Raw genomic sequence first — 22,655 nt, forward strand, 5'->3', positions numbered from 1 at the left:
TACTACCCAGATGGTTTATACTCTGGTATACGACTGGAAAATCTAAAAACACCACAGTGATTACTTTTCGGTCTTCTCACTGAGGATTTTCTTCTCAAAATAGCACCTATTCCACTTTCCCTCTCAGAAATAAAATGGTTCCAAACACTTTACTCTCCTGGATGTTTTAAGACGATGGACTAGAACAAGCCTACATTATGGTTTTGCCTGGTAAGTCACTTCTCTCAAAACAAGACTATTCACTAGATGTGACCTTATGACCTTGTCACAAAATATCCACACATGATGTTTTGATGAAAATATCATTGCTGTTCATATCAAATTAATACTAATCCATAAAATTTGAGTTCACTCAGAGCCACCAATTCCAACAGAACTTAGGAATCCCTAAAGAGAAAATACAGACACACAGATAAGTATAGTATTTAATCGAAATATATTTGTCTAATATCTACAAAGTGTGAACAATTGGTCTTAAGAAAGCAGACAAAAGGCACAAAATTAGTATTACTACAGAGAAGCATTCATGCTACTGGATTGTATAAATATTCTCATTAGAGTGGCACAGTAAAAAATAAATTAAGCATTGAGCAAAGATCAAATACTTCATTTTCTCCTTGCTTTCTTATATTCTGGTCATGTCTTGACCTCATTTGTAAAGGCTGAAGACTGAAACTGAACTGAAACCATGAAACACTTATGCAGGCTTTATGGATGTTTTAATCACAGTGGTTTCCTTGCAGAATTCGGGTCAAACAAGAGGTGCACTTTAAAAAAAATCCACAGGATATTCTTTTCTCTTTCCCCAAATGAAATATAAGATTGAGGCTGTGGTGGTGCACCTTTGCAAACACTGCATGTTTGCAATGCGTGTATTTCATTTCTAAAGCCCTTTTTTCAAGATAAAAGTAGTGCAGTCTCCATATGACTTGTTTTCTACCATGAAAGAAGCAGCTTCTGAAAATTGTATGACTAGAGCTTTGAGCGTGAGAAATTATCAGAAAGCTTCTGGGGCAAGGAGGTGGGAGGAACATTCCAAGGTAGGCCTGGCTCTGGGCTCTCCCAGGGGTGCTCCATCCTGGAAGGCTCCGGCATAAACCTTTAACAGCGTCCTGCCCGCTCCCCATCCAGCAGGAAATGGCAGTTGATCTGTCTTGCATATGGACAAACAAATGTTGACTTGGGAGGGGAATGGGAAGCACAGCGATTATTCTGAAATGACAACCACCTTCTACCAGATGGACAGCAGTAGGGCCACGCCAGTTCACCTTTGTTTGAACAGGAATTGTCAACTGGAGGATACTTTGTGAGTGCAAAAGTATTTGGCAAAGTGAAAAGTAGAAAACTTCAAACCTCATTGATAAAAAGGAGCTCATAATTACCCACTTCAATATTGTTAAGTGCACTATTTACATGTGTAATAATATCCAGCAGACATAGCGCATGCGTGTGAACATACAGTGTGCCGAGAGCTTGCACACAGACGTGTGTGCACACGCATGCCCCAAATGGCTCTTGAATAAATTCAATCCCATAGTAGAGTCTGGGGGTGCATTTTTCACAGTACATAATTTCCCTCTCAGGTACCATGTCTTGAACGCAAGAGGTCTCAGGGAATACCAGAAGAACCTTGATACTGTACCACTTTAATTCCTCCAAAAACAGGACCGTTTCTGAAAGTTCTGCATCTCCACCCATTAGTGTGCCTTCCAAAGCGGATTGAAGTATACCCAGCCGTCACCCTGCAAGAGAGAGGAGGACACATCATTACATGGAGACCTGTCGGCGAGACAAGGGGAGAAGCAAGGGTATCCCCTGCTGCGCTAGTACCACACAGTACCATGCAGTGCTGGTTACCATCTATCTGTTCGGGACCACCAACCTGTGTGCCGGCCTCTCCTGATGTCTCACAGCCAAGCCATGCTGGTGGTCTCACCACCCCTCCTCAGCCCGGCTGCTTTTTAGAGCCCATGGGATCTTCGTATCTGGCATTTTGGGAGGAAACCCCACAAAACGACCGAAGTAACGAGGGGGAGGGCTTTGTTGGTTTACATCAAGATTAGTTGGCCAAAAAAAAAAAAAGGCCTTTGGGACAGGAGAAAAAGGAGGGTAGTTGGACAAATGGACAGGGAAGAGAAAAGACAAGGGCCTGAATAGGAGGAATCTGCCCAAACCAGTGACTTTTACCACCCACCAGGCTGGAGGGGAGTGCCCAACAAAGGGCACACGCAAGGCCGCAGTCAAAAGACATCAGCACACACAGGAGAGGACACCAGTCAAATACCAGAGAGAAAAAGGCAAGAATCAAAATGGTATGCAATCTGGTGCTAGACTAGAGGGATGTACTGAATGGTAATCATGCTGGTGCGGGGATGATTTGTATTCTTTAAATATCCTCAAGCCTCCTGTTATAAACAGACTGGCTTTTCTTACACCCTATGGGAGGAAAACGATGTTTTATGGTTGTTGTCATTTTACTTTTTTTTTTTTGTGGTACGCGGGCCTCTCACTGTTGCAGCCTCTCCCGTCGCTGAGCACAGGCTCCGGACGCACAGGCTCCGGACGTGCAGGCTCAGCGGCCACGGCTCACGGGCCCAGCCACTCCGCGGCATGTGGGATCTTCCCGGACCAGGGCATGAACCCGCGTCCCCTGCATCGGCAGATGGACCCCCAACCACTGCGCCACCAGGGAAGCCCCATTTTACTTTTTACTGTGCAACTTTCCACAGAAGCCGGGCAACCTAGTTGTCTCAGAGAGACAAGATCCGGCAGAAGGATCCCTGGGGGATTCTGTGATGGTTAATTTTATGTGTTGACTGGCTCTGGATTAAACATTGTTTCTGAGCACAGGGGAGGGGGCGGTGCTTCCAGATGAGGGTAGCATTTGAATTGGTGGGTGGAGTAATGTAGATATCCCACCCCCATGAGGTGAGCATCATGCAATGTGCCCAGGGCCTGAATGGAACAAAAGGTGGAGGAAGCAGGAACTGGCCCTTTCTTTCCTGCCTCACTCATCCTGACTTCTGCCCTCGGCTGGGATTCACACTGTCAGCTCCCCTGGGTCTCAGGCCTTTGGACTGAATCATACCACTGGCTTTCCCGCGGTTCCACCTCGCAAACCACAGATCCCATGGCTTTTCAGCCTCCACGATCTCATAATAAATCTATTTAAATTTCTATCTTCTGTTGGTTCTGTGCTGTTTCTCTGGAGAACCCTGACTAATACAGAGTCACCTCCCCTGGGCAAGGCCTCCAAACAGGGATACACTCAGAGTCTCCCCAAGAAGGCTTCCTGTCTGAACCAGCATCTGACCTTGACATCTGTGCTCAGCCCACGGCCCTAGTTCCTGCCTCTAGGAGACACGTGGCTGCTTCCTGCCCAGACCAGAAGCCCAGCTCAAGGTCACTAACTCTCCCCGCAGACCTCCAGCTCCAGGGAGCCATCCTTCCAAGGAGCAGAAGTCAGACACCAGCAGTGCCTAGGCAAGGAAAGCCCAGACTTCAATTGGCCCTTAGTGTTTAAACTTTTAAAAATTCCTTGACACCAGGTGAATATCAGATCTCATAAAAATTCTGATTTCTGGCTTCTCTTGAAGAACTGGGCCATCAGCCTGTGACGGCCTGGAGGTCAGTGGCATCCACCCTTTTAGATACAGACCCTGGGTCTGCCCTGCCCTCACCAGCCTGTTTCTCTCATTGATGCTGCCAAGCTCCTGACCAGCCTGCCTTAAAAATTGTGGCTCCGGGCTTCCCTGGTGGCGCAGTGGTTGAGAGTCCGCCTGCCGATGCAGGGGACGCGAGTTCGTGCCCCGGTCCGGGAGGATCCCACTTGCCGCGGAGCGGCTGGGCCCGTGAGCCATGGCCGCTGAGCCTGCGCGTCCGGAGCCTGTGCTCCGCAACGGGAGAGGCCACAGCAGTGAGAGGCCTGCGTACCGCAAAAAAAAAAAAAAAAAAAAAATGGTGTCTCCTACACCTTTGTCATTTCCAGTTCTGTTCTCAGAATGCTGCCCGGCTGTGCCACAAACAACTGGGCACAGGGCGCCTTGCCCAGTCAGGGGGTGAGGGGCGTGTGTGGGGGTCCCCTTCCAACACCACTTCCAGCAGCAGCGCCGGGACGCAGACCCCCGCGGGCCTCCCCGGCACGTCCATCCCCCATTGGGCCCCTGGGAGGCAAAGCTCTGAAAGGGTGCTGTCATGGAGAAGGTTCCAACCCACCCAGGTGTGGAGCTGGTCTGGGAGGGGCTTCCCGACCAATCTGCTACTGAAGGCAGAGTAGCTGGGCCGTGGTCTTTGTGAAGCAGCCCCACTCCATGCCTCCCCGCGGGCGGGTACGCCTCCCTGATGGGGGAGCCACGGCCACCATGCCCAGACCTCCCAGGCCCCCCCTGCCCGTCCGGCGGCCGCGATAGGGGACAGCCCGTCCTCCCGCCCAGGACGCCCGGTACGGTCACCTCCTGGATGAAGTACTTGGGCCGCCAGGGAGTGCGGAGGTTCTCCCGCTTCCGCTCCTCTGTGCGCTGCTTCTCCTCCAGCCGCCGCTTTTGCTCGGTGGCAGCGTCGATGTCCCCCAGCCGCAAGCATCGGGTCACCTCCCGCCAGAGGTTCCTGGGGGCAGGGGTCATTGGGGACAGGGAACAGTCAGGCAGGGCCAGCAGCCTGAGGCTGCGGTCCTGGGCGAGGAAGGGCCCGAGCCGAGGATGCTGGGCTGTGGGGCAGGAGGGGGTGAGCAGCTCACTCCACAGGCCCAGGGCCCCACCTGCACCCAGATCTGAATCCCCTCTCCCCTCCCGGGCTCTGAGCGTCTAGACCAATCTAGGGAAGACTGGAGCAATCAAACTGCTCCTACAGACAAAATCTACAGCAGACCCTGCCACGGGGCATTCACCACATTCCTAAACATTTTACATATGGATTAACTCATCTCATCAACACAACACCCCAGGGATATAGATGCGATACTATCGCCCCATTGTAAAGGGGAGAAAAACAGATCCACGTAAGGTGAAGTGACCTGCCAGAGGTCAGCAGGCTGATGGATGTGAACAGTGGCTGCTCTCCCACCGGGAGCCCCGTATTAGGGGTTACAGACCCTGGCGGATCCGTCACCTCCCCGTGTCTACACGCAAAGTTAGACATTCATTCATTCACTCACTCACTCCTTCATTCACTGGAGAAGGCGGCAGCTTCCCTCCTCAGGAAGCCGGGGTGCCCCCTCCAGTCCCACTCTGTGCTGGAGGGAGGGGACCAGCACTGAGGTGAAGGGGGACACTTCCTCACTTCGGCACATCAGGACCAGTCGGTATTCCGCACAAGGGAACCAGGCTTTGGGGGCACGATGTCTCTGCAGCTGGGGCCGAGCAGAAGCTCCCCGTTAGATCCTGGGCCAGGAGCCCGCAGGGGAGTGGCCAGTGCATCCAGGACAGCAGCCCTCCTGGGGGACCCGAGCCCAGGAACCGATGGGGCCCGGGCTCTGGCTGCAAGGCCAGCCTGCCCACCGCCGCCCAGCACCCCACCATGCAGAGGGTACAGTGGCACCCTGGCTCCGAACTTACACAGGAGAAACCTCTGGAAGGTGGGAGAAAGCCAGGTCCTACCAGCCTCACAGCCCTTGCTCTTTCCACCACGCCCTGACAGCTGACTTAAGAGGGGAAAAGATGGCCTAAAACAGGAAAGGAAGGTGGCGAAGCAGACAGGGAGGGCTGGTGCCTGGTCAAATCAGTCTTTTCCATCACCTGAACCCTCAACACACACCTGGCGCTGAGGGAAGGACTGGGTGCCCGGACATCCAGGGTCGGGGTGCTCTCAGGGCAGGACCTCCCCTGATAAGGCCCATCATAAAATAGTGGCCCCAAATTTAAAGGGTAGAGAGCCCCAGGGACTGCAGATGGGGTGGTGAGCAAAGAGCCGGCCCACAGGTCAAGGGCTATGCCCAGACACCCACCAAGAACCCCCTGGAGGGGCTCTGCTCCGGAAGGCTCTGAACTTCAGGACAAAGGGAAAGGCGGAAAAGCCTTCAGGGCAGAGAGGGCGGGGGCAAGTCGGCAAGAAAAGCTAAAAGGAAGCCCAGGGGAGCCTTTGCTAGAAGCGGAGGTCCCGGTGGCCAAGGGCCAAGTGGTGGCTAGGCCGGGTGTGGCCAGCATTGCCGTGTGGAGGGCTCCAGCCCGAGCAGGATGCCTGCGCGGGTCGGGCTCTGAGCATCGCGAACACATTGACAGCAGTGGGCGAATGTAAGAGCAGCTTCGCTCTCCCCTTCATGGGGCAGGGGTTCCCCTCCACAGGGGCTGGTGGGGGCCGGGCCACTGTGGGGCTGAGACCACTAGGCGGGCCCTCCTTCGCCTCCTCAGGTGAGGCCTGGCACAGGTGGCTGGGCTCAGCAAGGCCATTCCCGCCTCAGAGAACAAGGTGGGCTGCTGGGTTTGTCAACAGCCCAGGTCCAGGTTCCAGTAAAGTCCACGTATGCGAGACGAGAAGAGGCGATACGCCCCTCTCTCTGGTTGCAGACTCCATCCTCCATCCATTCCACTCCCAGCAAGGCTTAATGAGGAGCAGCTAACCTACTCAACAGTCTTGGAATAACAGCTCAAAGGAATCATAGTTTTGTTGTCAACAGCCATACCAGAAACAAGCGGAGCTGTGACAGCAACCACAGGGCTCCTGATTCTGGGGTGGTGTCGTCAGAGGCCAGGGGAGGGATTCCTTCCTGTCACAGTCCAAAGGGCTGGGTTCACGCCCTCCATTTGGACTCAGAGAAGGTTACACTTTGATCAACAAGAACGAGTGGACTAATCCTACCACAAAGCCAAGTTTCCAGGACACTGCAGCCCTCTTTCTATTAAACTCGGTGATAATGTATGATTTATACGCACTGGTATCCCTGCTTTGTTTCCACATAAAAAGCACCTTTCCAATTTCGTTACAAACTCTTCCTGTAATGGCAAACCCTTTCAAAGAATCATCTGTCATTTCACTTTAACCCTATATCCTCTTTCTACAGAGCAGCATGCTTTTAGATAAGAGCGGGGCCAGCAAACCGCCAGAGACTAAACGTTTTAGGCTCTACAGGCCACTTGGTCTTGGTCGCAACTGTTTCACTGCTATTGTAGCCAGAGGGCAGCCACAAACGAGATACAAACAAATGGATGCAGCTGCGTTCCTGTAAAATTTTACAAAAATCAGCCAGAGATGGGATCTGGCCCATGGGCCACAGCTGGCTGACCTCCTGGATTAAAAAATTAAAATGGCATATTTCCAGAAGATTCTGCTTCTGTACCTGCATAAACATCACTTTAAGTGGCTTGCGGGATAGTCACATGATAGAGTGAATTCACCATAATTCACTTAACTGTTTTCCAATTGTTGCACGGTTAGATGGTTTCTTTTTCTTCCTTTTGTTTTAGTTTTTTTTTAAATACCCAAATTTCATATTTAAAACCTTTTGTGAATCGAAGAATTCTCCCTTAGATGAGATTCCCAGAAATGAACTACAAGAGGTGAACTCACAAATTTAAAGCTACTGATCCACGCAGCTAACCTGCACACCTTCCTACTGGAGGCACAGGGCAGAGAGTGTTAATTTTATCACAGCCTTGCAGGTACTGAATTTTTTTGAATTATGTTGCTAATCTGGTAAGAAAAAAACAAGTATCTCATTGCTTTGCTGCACAGCTCTTTGATTACTAGCATCTCTCTGTATTTAACTTTCCAATTAAGTAACAGACCCACAGAGTTGACAAACTCTTTTAGGACAGGCATTAAAGTCTGGGCGGGCTGTTTTCACACTCCACCCCATGACTGCAGAGCAACTAAACAAAGTGACACACACCTAAGTGACACACAGAGGACAATTCAAGTTTCCAAAGGAATGATTCCTGGCCCCTTTGCATTGGGCTTCCTCTCTGCCCCTTGGGTCAAGTGCTGAGGACAACAAAGCTTGGAGAGGAGCACATGGCCTGGTCCCCACCTGGACTCCATGGGGCCCTGCTTCTCCAGGGGTCGGATCTTCTTGGGGTACACTGGCAGCATGGTCGTGTCAATGACCTTGGTCTCCCCGTTGTTGTAGGTGAACTCTAGGGTCCCATTCCACTCCCCGTGGGCTTTGCACACAATGGTGTTGGTCGGGTTGTGCTTCACTTCTGCTGTGACCCTGAATTAATGTAAGTATCGAATAAACACGCTTTGCAAGGTTATCAGAACAGAGACCGACTTCAACAGGCATCCTCACATGTAGAGATTTTTTTTTATGGGGTTGCTTTTTGCTCTTTTGCTCAAAGACTAGCTCTTAAAATGTGATCTAATATCCTTGAGCAGAATAAAGAAAGCATCAGTGGGAAAACAGGTAGGATCTGAATAAAGTCTGTAAATTAGTTCATAGGAATGCAGCAATGTTAATTTCTTAGTTTTTTTTCAATTGAAGTATAGTTAATTTACAATGTTGTGTTAGTTTCAAGAATACAGCAAAGTGATTCAGTTACACACACACACACACACACACACACACACACACACACATACTTTTTCAGATTCTTTTCCCTTATAGGTTATTACAAGATATTGAACATAGTTCCCTGTGCTATACAGTAGGTCCTTGTTGTTCACCTATTTTATATATAGTAGTGTGTATATGTCCATCCCAAAGTCCTAATTTATGCCCCCAATTTCTTAGTTTTTTTCAACTAATATTGTTTTATTGATTTTTGACAATAAATTAGATAGGTGGTTGAAAATTATACATGTTTTACACTATATTGTATACACTATATACTGTGATTTGTTTAGTTGAATTTCATCAATTTCTTAGTTTTGATAAAAATGCCAAGGTTTTATAAGAGGTTATTATTGGGGTGGAAATCACAAAACTCAGTAAAAACAAAATATAAATATCAATTAAGTGTATCTGGTCTATTGTGTCATTTAAAGTAGAACTAACTACCATATGACCCAGCCATCCCACTACTGGGCATATACCCTGAGAAAACCATAATTTAAAAAGACACATGTACCCCAATGTTCACTGCAGCACTATTTACAATGGCCAGGACATGAAAGCAACCTAAGTGTCCATCGACAGGTGAATGGATAAAGAAGATGTGGTACATATATATAATGGAATATTAGCCATAAAAAGAAATGAAATTGGGTCATTTGTAGAGATGTGGATGGACCTAGAGACTGTCATACCGAGTGAAGTCAGTCAGAAAGAGAAGAACGAATATCGTATATTAACGCATATATGTGGAATCTAGAAAAATGGTACAGATGAATATTTGCAGGGCAGGAATAGAAAAGGCAGATATAGGGAACGGATGTGTGGACACGGGATGCGGGGAGCAAAGGGGAGGGTGGGATGAATTGGGAGATTAGGTTTGACATAAATACACTACAACATGTGTAAAGTAGATTGTTAGTGGGAAGCTGCTGTATAGCACAGGGAGCTCAGCGCAGTGCTATGCGATGGCCTAGATGGGGGGGAGGGGGGAGGGGGGGAGGGGGAGGGGAGGGGGGAAGGGGAGGGGAGGGGAGGGGGAGGGGGGAGGGGAGGGGGAGGGGGAGGGGGGGAGGGGAGGGGGAGGGGGAGGGGAGGGGGAGGGGGAGGGGGGAGGGGAGGGGAGGGGGAGGGGGGGAGGGGAGGGGGGAGGGGGAGGGGGGAGGGGAGGGGGAGGGGGGAGGGGAGGGGAGGGGAGGGGGAGGGGAGGGGAGGGGGAGGGGGAGAGGGAGGGAGGTTCAAGAGGGAGGGGATATATGTATACATATAGCTGAGTCACTTCACTGTATAGCAGAAACTAACACAAGATTCTAAAGCAATTATACTCCAATAAAAAATATATATAAAACTTTAGGGCTTCCCTGGTGGAGGAGTGGTTGAGAGTCCGCCTGTCGATGCGGGGGACACGGGTTCGTGCCCCGGTCCAGGAGGATCCCCCATGCCGCGGAGCGGCTAGGCCCGTGAGCCATGGCCGCTGAGCCTGCGCGTCCGGAGCCTGTGCTCCGCAACGGGAGAGGCCACAACAGTGAGAGGCCCGTGTGCCGCAAAAAAAAAAAAAAAAAAAAAAATATATATATATATATATACACATATATAAAACTTAAAAATATATATATACCCTTCTCCTCCCTCAAATAGCAACTAACAGTGTACATTTCAACCACCAAAATAGTGTGAGAGTCTGGGGGGAACTTTTCAATCACTAAACAAGGTCGAACCCCTCCAGCCTGGCTTCACAAGGGCCCCTGGTGGAGATGTGTGGCCCTTTGCCTCACCGACCCGGCCCGGGGGCTCCGGGTCTCAGCTCTGGGTGAAAGCAGAGCCCACCTCCCTCTCCCCAGGAGCCTGCTGCAGGTAGAGTAACACAGCAGAAACGGGAGGTGGAGGAGCCCGGGGCCTCTTTTTCTTTTTTTTTTGTTGGGGTGCCTCTCACTATTGCGGCCTCTCCCGTTGTGGAGCACAGGCTCCGGATGCGCAGGCTCAGCGGCATGTGGGATCTTCCCGGACCGGGGCACGAACCCGTGTCCCCTGCAACGGCAGGCGGATCCCCAACCACTGTACCACCAGGGAAGCCCCGGTTCTTCTTTTCCTAATGGCCAAGCTCGGGATGAATTTGGTGTTTTCAAACCTAGGTCTGGAATTTTTCTCCCTGAGCCTGAACACCGCCGGGAGCCCAGGCGGCATCAGGAATTCTCCCAACGGCACACAGCGGAAGGGTATCCGAGCTGTGCTGGTAATGCTTTAACAACGGGCTCGCCAGGAGGGAAAACGCCTGGTTTACAGCTTTTGCCAGTTTCTGTGCTGCCCCACCCACAGCGGATCTCAAGCTACCACTGGGGCATGAGGGGCTGCGGAGCTGGGGAGAAACGCACATAATCAGCTCTTGGGGGCTGGTATGTTTGGCTCCAAAACGACCCCTGAAGGTGCCTACTTTCCAGGGGACACTCCAGCACCCCACATGAACGCCATCCGGAAAAGCTTTCCAAGAAAAAGGTCAAAGATGGGGGCTTGCTTATTATCCAGTGATCTGCTCCAAAGGGGGAAATTTATAATTAGAGCCATAAAAACGAGGTGATGCTCCCCTCAAACAGCGGGCCTCTCCTTCTGTTTCTTAGGACTGCTTCCCAGCTTCCAAAAGGAGAGAAACGGTCCTGCTCTCATAGATGCAGGATTTGGGATGTTACATGGAGCTCACAGAACAACTGCATCAGTGCAGGTCAGGCCTCCGGCCTCGGAAGCCAGAGGTTACGATAACGCCAGAAGCCCTTTGTTCTCTGGGGCATATGTTCCGCCAACACATCACCAGACTGGGGAGGGTTCAAGACGCCGCCGGTGAGACATGTCATCTGAAACAGGTCTGTTAAATTGATCTTGATTTTTCAACTCATCCCACGGCTGGAACCCAGTCTTCTGATGCAGACAAGAAACCTGGGGCATCGTGATCGGACAGAGATGGACTCTCCCTGGCCCCTCCTACCTGTGGACCTTCCCCCCGTAGAAAGGCTTTGTGTGGAAGATCACTGTCGCTGAGTACCCAGTCTTGGCGCAGGTGATGCTGACTTTTCCTCCGAGCTCCACCCAAGGGATGGTGAGGATAGACCGGGCGTAGGCACTAGGCAGGGTGAACACATACTCCTCCCCATGCTCCAGGAGCCGCAGCACACCTGAGGGAGACAGGAGGGAAAGGTTAGGCTCGCACACGGGGAAAGCGAGGAGGACCCTGAGGGGCTCCAGGGCACGGAGGCCTTTTTGTCTTCCGTTTCTTGTAGCCTCCATGACCTTCCCTGAGTTCCAAAGGGCAGATTGCAACAGTTGCTAATCAAGGGAGGCGGAGCCAAGAAACCACCGGAGGCAAAAGATTAAAGGAACAGAGAAGCTCAACAAGATTAGGAGACCTGGGCTTCCCTGGTGGCGCAGTGGTTGAGAGTCCGCCTGCCGATGCAGGGGACATGGGTTCGTGCCCCGGTCCGGGAAGATCCCACATGCCGCGGAGCGGCTGGGCCCGTGAGCCATGGCCGCTGAGCCTGCGTGTCCGGAGCCTGTGCTCCGCAACGGGAGAGGCCACAGCAGTGAGAGGCCCCGTGTACCACGGAGACCTAATAGCACCTGAGACCCTGCACACACCCTAATCTTGTCAGCAACCCCACCCTTGAACCATTGCTATAAAACTCCTCATCAAATCCTCCCCAATTGGGACACACAGTTTTCGAGGGCAGGAGCCCGCTGTGTCCCCCTTTGCCTGGCAAAGAAATAAAGCTGTCCTTTTCTACTTCACCCAAAACTATGTCTCCGAGATTCAATTCCGCACCGGTGCACAGAGAAGCTGAGCTTTGGGCATCACTGGGGACCAGAAGATGCAAAGATGAGAAACCAAACACACTCCTGCAACAGACGTCACGCCTCCCACCTCCACAGAGGCCGGCCACCCACGTGCCATTTATCTATTTGCTGCATCTCTACTGCATGAGAGATGCTGAGAACACATGGTGAACAAGACAGACCCGCTCTCTGACCTCAAGGAGCCAAAGAGAAAGGTGGGCGTGAATGAAGCACTTGCAAACACAAAACTGTGACTGTGATGGGGTGGGAGGGGGAGGTGCCTGGGGCCTCCAGCAGCAGGGGCTGAGCTGGGAGGGGAGGCTTCCTGGTGGAAGGGACACTCGAGCTGGGTAAGAGTTGAGTTGGGGAAGAGGGGAGGGAAAGTAGAAGCAGGGGAAGGCATGTGCAAAGGCCCTGTGGTGGGAAGGAGCCGGGTGAGCACGGGGGTCTGAGAAAAGGGCCCCAGGGAAGAAAGGGAAGTGGTATGTATAGGTATGGAGGCTGCCCAGGTCTACAGGGGCCAGGCCTCATCTTTAAACTTCGAAAAAGCCTGTAAGGAGTTCTGCCTTTATCCTGAGAGCAGCAGAGATAACCTCAAAGGTTTTCAGGAAGTTACAAAGCAAGAGTGCACAGCTGCTGTCACCACCCGGGGGGCACCCACCCCTTGATCAGAGGTTCTCCAGGCTGGGAGCCAAGTACTAGTCTCGGGGAGATCTGATCCTCTTGAAACAATGCAAAATGACGTGGGCTTGTCTCTTTTTCTAGGGAAAGGAACCACAGTTTTGAACAAGTTCTCAAAGGCTGCCGTGAACTACCCCGACAGGCGCCATCTCCCGGGGCTGCTGTACGGCTGGTGCATTGACACCCAGCCCCTGCTCTGGCTTGTCCGGTCGGGCACCCACAGGGCCCCCTCTGCTGAGGGCAGCACCTCCTGGGCCGGCAGAGGCCTGGGAACCCACATGCCTGGCTCACTGAGGTTTGCTCTGTGTGAGGGGCCTTCTCGGCCTCCCACCCCGCAGTGGGGCTTCGCTCCCTGTAGAAAAGCCCTCCCAGCTCTCTTCCTGCCCACTCTGGGCCTGCAATGGTCAAGTGCAGCAAGAGCCTCAGGAAGGTCAGTTCTGTCCTTCGGCCAGAACTATGTGACTGGAGGTGTTAGTGATGTCCCCTCCCTGGGCCCCTGGTTCCTCCACTGGAAAGAGCGAGGAGGGGGCTCCATGTGCCCTGGGGGACCCTTCCTGGCCACCCAGCACTTCCAGGGGCTTCACGTGCAGTGTCTTCTGTGAGCTTCACAGCTACTCAACGCAGCATCAATTATTATCATTTTTAAATGAGGAGGTGGAAACGGAAACTCAGAGGGGTTAAGTAATTTGACTGGTCGGTACTTCTCTCTGAGACTAGATAAGCATGTCAATCAACAGAGCTAGATTACTCAGCCCTAAAAAAGGATGAAATAATGCCATTTTCAGCAACAGGGATGGACCTAGAGTTGATCATACTAAGTGAAGTAAGTCAGATAAAGACAAATATCATATGATATCACTTATATGTGGAACCTAAAATATGACACAAATGAACTTATCTATGAAACAGATTCACAGACACAGAGAACAGACCTGTGGTTGCCAAGGAGGAGGGGGGTTGGGAGAGGGATGGAGTGGGAGTTTGGGATTAGCAGATGCAAACTGTTATACATAGGATGGATAAACAACAAGGTCCTACTGTATAGCACGGGGAACTCTATTCAACATCCTGCAATAAACCATAACGGAAAAGAATATGGAAAAGAATGTATATCTACACACACACACACATGCACACACACATATACTTACAACTGAGTCACTTTGTTGTATAGCAGAAATTAACACAACACTGTAAATCAGCTACACTTCAATAAAATTAAAATAAATTTTAAAAAATCAATCAATCAACAGAGCTAGAATCTGCCCAGCAGAGAGACAGTGTATGTGTGTGTGTCCCTTTCAGCCCTGGGGAGCTCGCCAGGAGAGTCTGAGGAGAGGGGACTAAAGGTACAAAGCGATCAAGAATGCTGAGTTTCCAAAGTCAATATGAAGATGTACTCAGGAGTCACTCAATTTACCCTTAAAAACTCCTTGCATCGCCCAGGAGCCACAGTTTTTGGAATAAACCAGGCTTGTCCAGAACCCGCAACCTCACCCCCAGGTAAGTCCAGCAAAGTTACACCTGCTGACCCACAGACACAGGGGGCCAGTATGGAAACCCCAGGGGACGGGCCCATGTGCGTCTGGGGGTCGTGACCTCCCCCAGGGAGGCAGGATGCTCACACATGGGCACAGGCAGGAGAGAAGACCCCCCCACCCCGAGAAAAAGCAGACTCAGGTCACTCACAATCGCGCGGGCAGGACTAAGGGGCAGAGATCGCAGCAACATTTACATCTCTCTCCTTAACCAGGAAGAGAATTGAATACATGTAACATAAACGGACAGACAGCACGGCTCCACTACACCAAATACACCGAATATCAGAGCACACTGACTTCTCCCCACCTCCCCACTCGCCAGAGCTCCCAATGAAATTACACCATCTTTCCCAAAGCCAAGCCTTGGGCCACCGAACACCCTCCCTCTGTCACTTATCCCTCCCCGCAGTTCAGGGGGCAGAGCTGCCCCAGGTGACCGCTGAGGCCCTGTCCTGTGATGCACAAGGGTGGACCTGTGTCTGCAAGGAGGATTCGACACCCATGTGTCGCTTCTTACAGCTTGTGCTCAGGACCCTGGAAGAAGAATGGCCAGGCCTGGTATAATTTTTGTTGCCAAGCGTACTTTGTGTCTTTCCTAGAATTACGCTGCTAAGAAGAGAGCGAAGCAGGTGGTAAAGTTCATGCCAAATAGGTCTGACACCAACAGTCAAGAGGAACCGGAAGTGGAAGTTGGAAAGAGAGAGGCTCCAGCAGACTCCCCACCCACCCTTCCGCCCCAGTTCTACTCGCCTCCGGTTCCCTGAGTGCCAGCTGCATCCTCATAGCCTCAGGGCCTGTGGCAGCGGGAGGGGCCCTGAGACCCTGAGGAGGCTGCTGGTCCCTCTGTCACCTGCCTTCAAGGGCCCAGAGAAGGCAGCTCTTTGTCCCCCATCCTCACCCTCCATGAGGATGGACTATGTGGCAGTAAAGTCCTCCCAGGGGCCCAAATGTCCCCTGACAGCACTGCCCCACCCCCGATGTCTATGATGTCCCCCTCTGTTGTCAGCCTTTCCAGCCTTTGACCTGCCGTACTTTGGGGACCCCCACCCATTTGCACATCCTGCGGTGGCCTCTCTCAGCGGGCCAGGACCACGCGACAGCCACGAGCGCCACGTGCTGAGTCTTCCTGGTCTCATCCACGAATATAAACGTGGTGAGGTAGGATCATGCCACTGATATTTTCTTCAGAACATACTTACCTGGAGCATACGCCACCATTTTTTAAAAGCCCTAGATGAGATCTTAGAGGATCATTCCAACTCCTCCGTCCCTCGCCAGCCTGGTGACCTTAAGTTCTCTGCCCCTCGGCTGCCTCATCCGTGATGCAGGGATAATGGTACCTGCACCTCACGGGGCTGTAAAAAAGGCAACACTGAAACTCAGCTAAGGGCACGCAGCCTGCTACACCGCTGGAATCCTGATCACACCCCCATCTCTTGGCAGGTGAATTCTCAGCAGCGGTACTTGGGAACAAAGAAGAAATCACAAAATCTGCTGACGGCTGATGCACACGGGGGATCCCTCCTCCCTCTCAGCTTCAGAAAAACCTCTTCCAAACCAAGGTGAAACTTCCCGCAAGTCCACAGAAATCAGAAAGGTGAGCCCCAGAGCAAGGCTGGTTTAAAGCACTGGCAAGACCACACTCCCAGGCTCTTTTCTGAAAATCCATAAATGTGCACTCACTCATTAAATCACCGGCAATTATGCCTTCCCAGGACTCTTTTTTTCAGGATTGCATACAAAAATCTGTCCCTAATAATGAATAAAAGACTATATTAAAACTAGACTTGCAAACGGGCTCACAAATGAAAGCTCCCTTTTAATTAGCCTAAGAGCTGAGAGAAGCTGAAAAACACTGAATAATCCATCTTTCCGGGACATAGCTAGTCCTCATGCTGGGAGATTTTTGCTTTATATCCCACAAATTGATTTATCAATAAACGTAAGGCCAAGCATTAAGATTTTGAAACTGATAAATTTAAAATAACTCTGAGGAACCAAAATATTCCGACAGGGCGTTGACTCTGGAAAGAAAGCACAGAATCACGGAAAGCAACTCCGGGGAACTGGTCTTCAGGGCCCACAGTGCCGGCATTCATGGGCAAACGGGTCCCTGCCTGTCCCCACAGACCCAATTCAGAGGCTGTGCCATTTACTGGGCGCTGGTCTGGAGTTCTGGTGGGGAGGGGTTTCAAGAGAAGCTGGATGAGCTATGTCCCAAGCGGTGAGGGTGGGTACCAAGCAGAGGCGCGTCTGCTTCCATCCACGGATGGATGTCATCTCGGGGTTGGCTCAACAGTGTCACGCTTAGGTACTTTCAGTGTCAGAGCTGAGGGACCATTCGGGGGAGGTCTCTGAGCTACAACCTCGGGGAATTCAAGGCATAATGAAGCACTTGATAATGGCATTTTATCATAGCCAAATAGGCCACAGCCTTAGGGCAATAATTTAAAATGTAAGCCCATGTATTTACATACAAAATTTCAAGTGGACTCATCTAATGTTTAAAATGAAGGGTTGGAGGGACTTCCCTGTCAGTCCAGTGGTTAAGACTCATCGCTTCCAATGCAGGGAGCGCGGGTTTGATCCCTGGCTGGGAAACTAAGATCCTACACGCTGCACGGCAGCCAAAAGTTAAAAAAAAAAAAAGAAAAGAAAAATGAAAGGTGGGAAAAAAACGTCACTTCATGCCCTATCAACAAATGCATGGAAGGTGCTGGATCAGTGCAGGGAATGGAGTGAGGAAAGAAAAACATCCCACCTCCCCCACCCGCCCTCCCCATAACCCACACCCCAAAGGAGCCCTGAGGACAGGAACCAGAACCTTTGGCTTCGAAGTCTGGGGATTCTTAGAAGCATTTTGTGTGAAAAATCAGAAAAATTGTGTGTTACAGAGCTCACATTTAATTAGCATGAAAGAAAGGGGGACGTAGCTACTGAAAGGACTGAGACAAACTTAAAGCCTCACAAGAATGAGAGATGGTCCCCTGACCCTCTCCAGGCCCGTCGACAGCAGGAATACATGGGGGTGGGGAATGGCCAGGAAGGGGCCTTCCACAGTCTCTCTCCAGAATCTTCCTTCTGCTTTCTTCACTGAGAAGTTCTAAGTAGAATTTTCAAGCAGAGAGAAGAAGTGAGGGCAGCAAATGCCAGCTCTGCTCCAGGGATGCTACGGCCGAGGGTCTCAGCAGAGGGTGTTACGTGGTGTCCCACACACGCACAGCCTTAAGAGTTTGTCCAGGGCTGTGCAGAGTGAATGAAGGCTGCAACCCCTACCGGCTGCCTGGAAGGAACAGGGCAGCCGAGATCCCGAACATCAGAGGCCGACCCTTCACGCGACACAGACACGCAACACATACAAGTCTCCAGGCTTTACATGCCAAGCTTTAACCTCAGCCGGGACCTCACCCAGAACTCTGGCCTGTAGAGACACTGCTTGCTCAAGCCCCCCTCTCAAATGTCTAAACCCCAACACAACCTAACTGGGCTCCTGTGCTCTCTCTCCAAACTAATCCCCTCTTCAGTCTTCCCCACCTTAGTTAATGGCTATTCCATCCTTCTAGTTGCTCAGGTCAAAAGCCTGATGTCACCTTGCTCTCATACCTCACATCCAATCCAGATGTGTCCGATGAGGGGTTAATATCCAAAATATACAAAGAATGCATACACCTCAACATCAAAAAAAAACAGACAGCCCGACTGAAAAATAGGGAGAGGACCTGAACAGACATTTTTCCAAAGCAGACATACAGATGGCCAAGAGGCACATGAAAAGATGCTCGACGTCACGAATCATCGGCGAACTACAAATCAAAACCACAATGATGTATCACCTCACACCTGTCAGAACGGCCATGATCAAAAAGATCACAGATAACAAATGCTGGAGAGCATGTGGAGAAAAGGGAACCCTCCTACGCTGTTGGTAGGATGTAAATTGTTGCAGCCGCTATGGAAAACAGTACGGAGGTTCCCAAAAAACTAAAAACAGAACCACCATACAATCCAGTAATTCCACTTCTGGGTATTTATCCAAAGAAAATGAAAACACTAATTAAAAGAGATATACGCACCCCTATGTTCATAGCAGCCTTATTTATAATAACCAAGATATGGAAACAATCTAAGTGCCCATCAACAGACAAATGGATAAAAAAAATTGTGGTATAAATACACCATGAAATATTATTTAATCATAAAGATGAATGAAATTCTGCCATGTGTGACAACAGGGATGGACCTAGAAGGTATTGTGCTAAGTGAAATAAGTCGGAGAAAGACAAATGCTGTAAGATTTCACTTATAGGTGGAATCTAAAACGAATGAACAAACGTAACAGAACAGAGTCATAGATTCACAGAACAAACAGGTGGTTGCCAGAGGGGAGAAGAGAAAGAGATGAGGGAGATTAAGAGGTACATACTTCCAGTTGCAAAATAAATGAGTCATGGGTATGCAGTGCACAATGTAGGGAAGAGCGTCAATGATTATGTAATATCTTTAAAAAAAGAAAAAAAGCCTTGGCATCACCTTTTACTCATACCCCACATCTGATCTCTCCACTTCAGAATTCATCCAGATTCCCAGCCTGTGTTGCCTCCGCACCATTCCTGCCCTGGTTCAAGCCACCATCGCCTTTTGCCTGGATTATTATCATAATCTCCAAACTGGTCTCCTTGCGTCGCCTTCCCCCTCTTATGGTCTAGTTTCAACAAGTAGCTGGAACAATCTTGCTAAACTGAAAGTCAGATCATGATACTCTTCTGCTCAAAGCCCACAGAGACTTGGCAGCTCACTTAGTGGGACGGCCAACACCCCTGCCGGTGGCCCCCCGAGGCCCCACGTGACCTGGACTCAGTCACCTCTCCGACGGCATCTTCTCCTTCCCACCTCCCTTCTCCCGGCTCCACCCACACAGGCTTCCTGTCTCAGACCAGCATGTAGGGATGCCCCTGCCTCTGGCCCCTCTGCCTCTGGCCTTGTTCTCTCCACCAAGACACACTCCCCGGGTAATCGACAAAGCTTGTCCATCATCACCTTCTTGGGACCTTCATCCCCCCCTGGGTCTTTGCTCAACTGTCACGTTCTCGGTGACGTCTTCCCAGCCGCCACCCCAACCCATCCCAAAGTCCCACTGCTCTCTCCCCACCATTCCTAGATCCTTTATTTTATTCCCAGGTCCCTTCCCGCCTTCATTTTTCTCCATAGAACTTCACACTTTCCAAAGCACTACACAATTGTATTTCCCCAGCAGAAGAGAGAGCTCTGTGAGAACAGAGATTCTTCTGTCTGCTTTGCTCATTCAAGTACCCATGGCTCCCAAGGCAAGGGCTGGCAACCAGTGGGCGCTCAATAAGAGCGTGCTAAGTCAGTGAAAGGTGTTCTCACCTCCTGGGGTTTGGAAAGGGCTTCCAAGGAGCCGTGTGTGCCCTGAAACTGAAAGCCACATTCTGTGCTGGATTTTTCTTTTTCCTGAGAGTCTACAGCCAGAATCTCACAGGGATTTACGACTCAAAAGAAGTTGAAGAACCACGAACACAGGTTCCTGAATTTGACAAGGATGATTACAGTTTCCCTCAAACAATGAATAACCTTCATTCACAGCTATCTGCTAACAGAGAAACGTGTGATCCACGAGTGGTCTGATTATACCGGGTTTTCCCTTCAGAACTGCAAGCCCAGCGTCCAGAGATTTGCCTTGGGAATTATTTATGAGCAGATTTTGAATAGGCAGCACTATGGTCTTCATTGTCTGTGAGCCAGAAACTGGTGAGAATGAAGAAAAATGTGTTTTCATAGATTTGAAGCCAACTCTAATATTCACACAGAGCTGGAAAGAAAAGGATCTGTAAGGCGGCTCACACACGAGCAGCAGGTGAAGATCCAGGTGGGCAGTCTAAGAGGCAAACAGCTGCATCCCACTTACCCCATCGCCTCGGCCGCTTTGGGAAATGACCAGAACCTGGTTCCCAAACAGCAAAACCCATCCATATTTCCAACCCGCCCACTTACTCCCAATTCCGTAACGAAATAAAAACAAAGGCCTCCACACACAAATCCTCAAGTGTCCATCAGGTACACAAATGTCCCTTGGTCAGAGCCCAACTCCACCAGCGATTTGGCTTACCTTCCCCGATCATTGAGACCCCCACGGACATGCCCATGAACTTGCTTTTGGTCCATACGTGAGTGTTAATGCACAGCCTCTTCTCCTTGCACTCACAGTAGAAGCAGGAGATGGGCGGGTGGTGGGACACCTGCTCGGCCACGAACCGCATTCTGTAGTTCTTGGAAGGGTCATCGGCCATCGGGTGTTCGTGGCCGGAGGGAGTAGGGGCAGCAGTCCTCTTGGGCTTGAACCTGTCCTTGGGAACCTCCCAGGAGCAGTGGAACGTCTCGCCGATGATGGGGTTGTAGGGTTTCTTGGCCAGGGTGCCCTTGCGGCCCTCGTGGAAGGCGGTGAGGTAATACTCCACGAAGCCGATGACCCTGTCCTGTGGCGTGGCCCCTGCGGTGACAGCCAGCAGCAGGTCTGGGTGTGCCAGGAAGTCTGCGTACATCTCCAGCAAGGACCGCTTCTCGAGAATGAACGTGGGAAGCACCACCTGCGGCCAGAGGAGACAAAGTCAGACAGCAAGCCCTGTGGGTGCAGGAGAAAGCTGGAGAGGAAAAAAGAAAGGTCCTAAGGGCGGGTGCCAGGGACCAGTTCCTCTGATTTGCACACACGTGACACATCAGAGGAAAGAACATCCAAGAAACTGGAAGTGGCCGCAGCGGTGGCATCAACGCCGACCCAGCTTCATGGATTAGACTGCTCTGAGCCATCTTCCTCTCTGCTCACCTGGGCTGAAACAACAGCCTCTGTCCCTCCCTCCATGGCCAGCGCCCTGCTAACATGCAGCCCTCTTTCACACCCCATCATTTAGAGACGTGAAGCAAATAGCTCCAAAGGGCTTCTTCGTATCCTTCCTGCCATCGGGCACGACCAAGGGGGATGCTCAGTGTGTTCCCACAAACACAGATACGGGGACTCGGTGGTGCTGCGTCAAAGCGGGGCCCAGGTAGAGCAGGACCCACCACTAAGAACATCTGTTTGGAGATCTCTGTAGGAAGAGCAGCGTATAAACCCTCACAGGATCAGGGCAGGGAAGGAATGTGGAAAGGGCCCGACAAACGTCTCCGGAGGCAAGGCCAGCTAGAGGGCAGTGTCCACAGTGGCTGCCACGGAGAAGAGGGGCCATGGGTAGAGGCTGCCCCCTAGGCTGGGTCAGAAGAAATGAGCAGAAGTTACAAAGCAGTAGGCTGGTACTTAATACTTAAGCTTCTGGTAAATGGACTGGCACAGGGGCCACTCCCTCAGTGTATCATTGGCCCCGTTACTGAAGACAGGTAGAAACTTGGATGCTCTGTCAGGCACTAAGGGACTCCCCGTTGGTCCAAAGTGGATCCCAGTGGTCCCTCAGGCACCATACAACCCAAGTGCCTAGAACCCAAGGATTAGGTCACTTAAAGCAAATGATGGACTTTCTGGGAAGCTGGGAAGCCCTCACTATCCCTGATATGCTATCACCCCCCCCCCCACCCAGTGGTCTGATGACGTATTACCATTCCACCCCTCGGCTGCAAGACAAGCTTGCGTTGACCTGGAGCGTCTCACTCTGCTTCTTGTGGTGGCAGTCACGGGGTTCTGAAGCTGCAAGCCCAGCCCTGACCCGCTGGCTCCCCCTTGAACCGTCCGGGTGAGGGAAGGGGTCGACCGAGGTCACGCAGCCGGTTTACACTCCTCCCTACATGGCCAGGTCTGTCCTTCTGTCACATCATAGGCCCCAACTCCCACGAAAGCATTGCTAACCAATAATACCACACACAGATCTGTGACCTGGCCCCCACTTCAGCCTGCTGGGACCCTTCCCGGGGAAAGATGGAGATACCGTGTAAGTGAGGTGTCCCGACAGACAGGCAGACATGAGACAGACAGGTGGACACGAGAGCAGCAAAGCACAGAGATTTCAGAGGAAACTGGGGGAAGCCCAGCCCGCTGGGGAGGTGAGGTTGGTACCCCTTCTAATGCTTTTCTGTCCCACTTGAAAACTATGTCAGAGGACAATGCACCCTCGCTAGGTCGCAAAGCA

At 51.2% G+C, this 22,655-nt stretch overlaps 1 protein-coding gene across 12 annotated transcripts in view; it reads right to left on the minus strand.

The window, feature by feature from the left end:
• Positions 1-411: 411 nt before the first annotated feature.
• The window catches only part of OSBPL10 (oxysterol binding protein like 10), a 376,374-nt gene continuing 354,130 nt past the window's right edge, over positions 412-22,655 (minus strand). For 10 of the 12 annotated variants that reach the window (XM_073810946.1, XM_073810944.1, XM_033864521.2 and 7 more), the window contains 5 exons: positions 20,651-21,128; positions 11,460-11,646; positions 7,961-8,143; positions 4,452-4,605; positions 412-1,742 (listed from right to left, as the gene is read on the minus strand). In XM_073810946.1, coding sequence (XP_073667047.1) covers positions 1,698-1,742; positions 4,452-4,605; positions 7,961-8,143; positions 11,460-11,646; positions 20,651-21,128 — 1,047 coding nt within the window. In that variant the 3' untranslated portion in view covers positions 412-1,697. The remainder of the gene's footprint in view (positions 1,743-4,451; positions 4,606-7,960; positions 8,144-11,459; positions 11,647-20,650; positions 21,129-22,655) is intronic. The other 2 variants (XM_033864520.2, XM_073810945.1) reach the window with 2 other exon arrangements.

This window comes from Tursiops truncatus, chromosome 10 (genome assembly GCF_011762595.2).
Source record: "Tursiops truncatus isolate mTurTru1 chromosome 10, mTurTru1.mat.Y, whole genome shotgun sequence".
In the NCBI taxonomy this organism is placed as follows: domain Eukaryota; kingdom Metazoa; phylum Chordata; class Mammalia; order Artiodactyla; family Delphinidae; genus Tursiops; species Tursiops truncatus.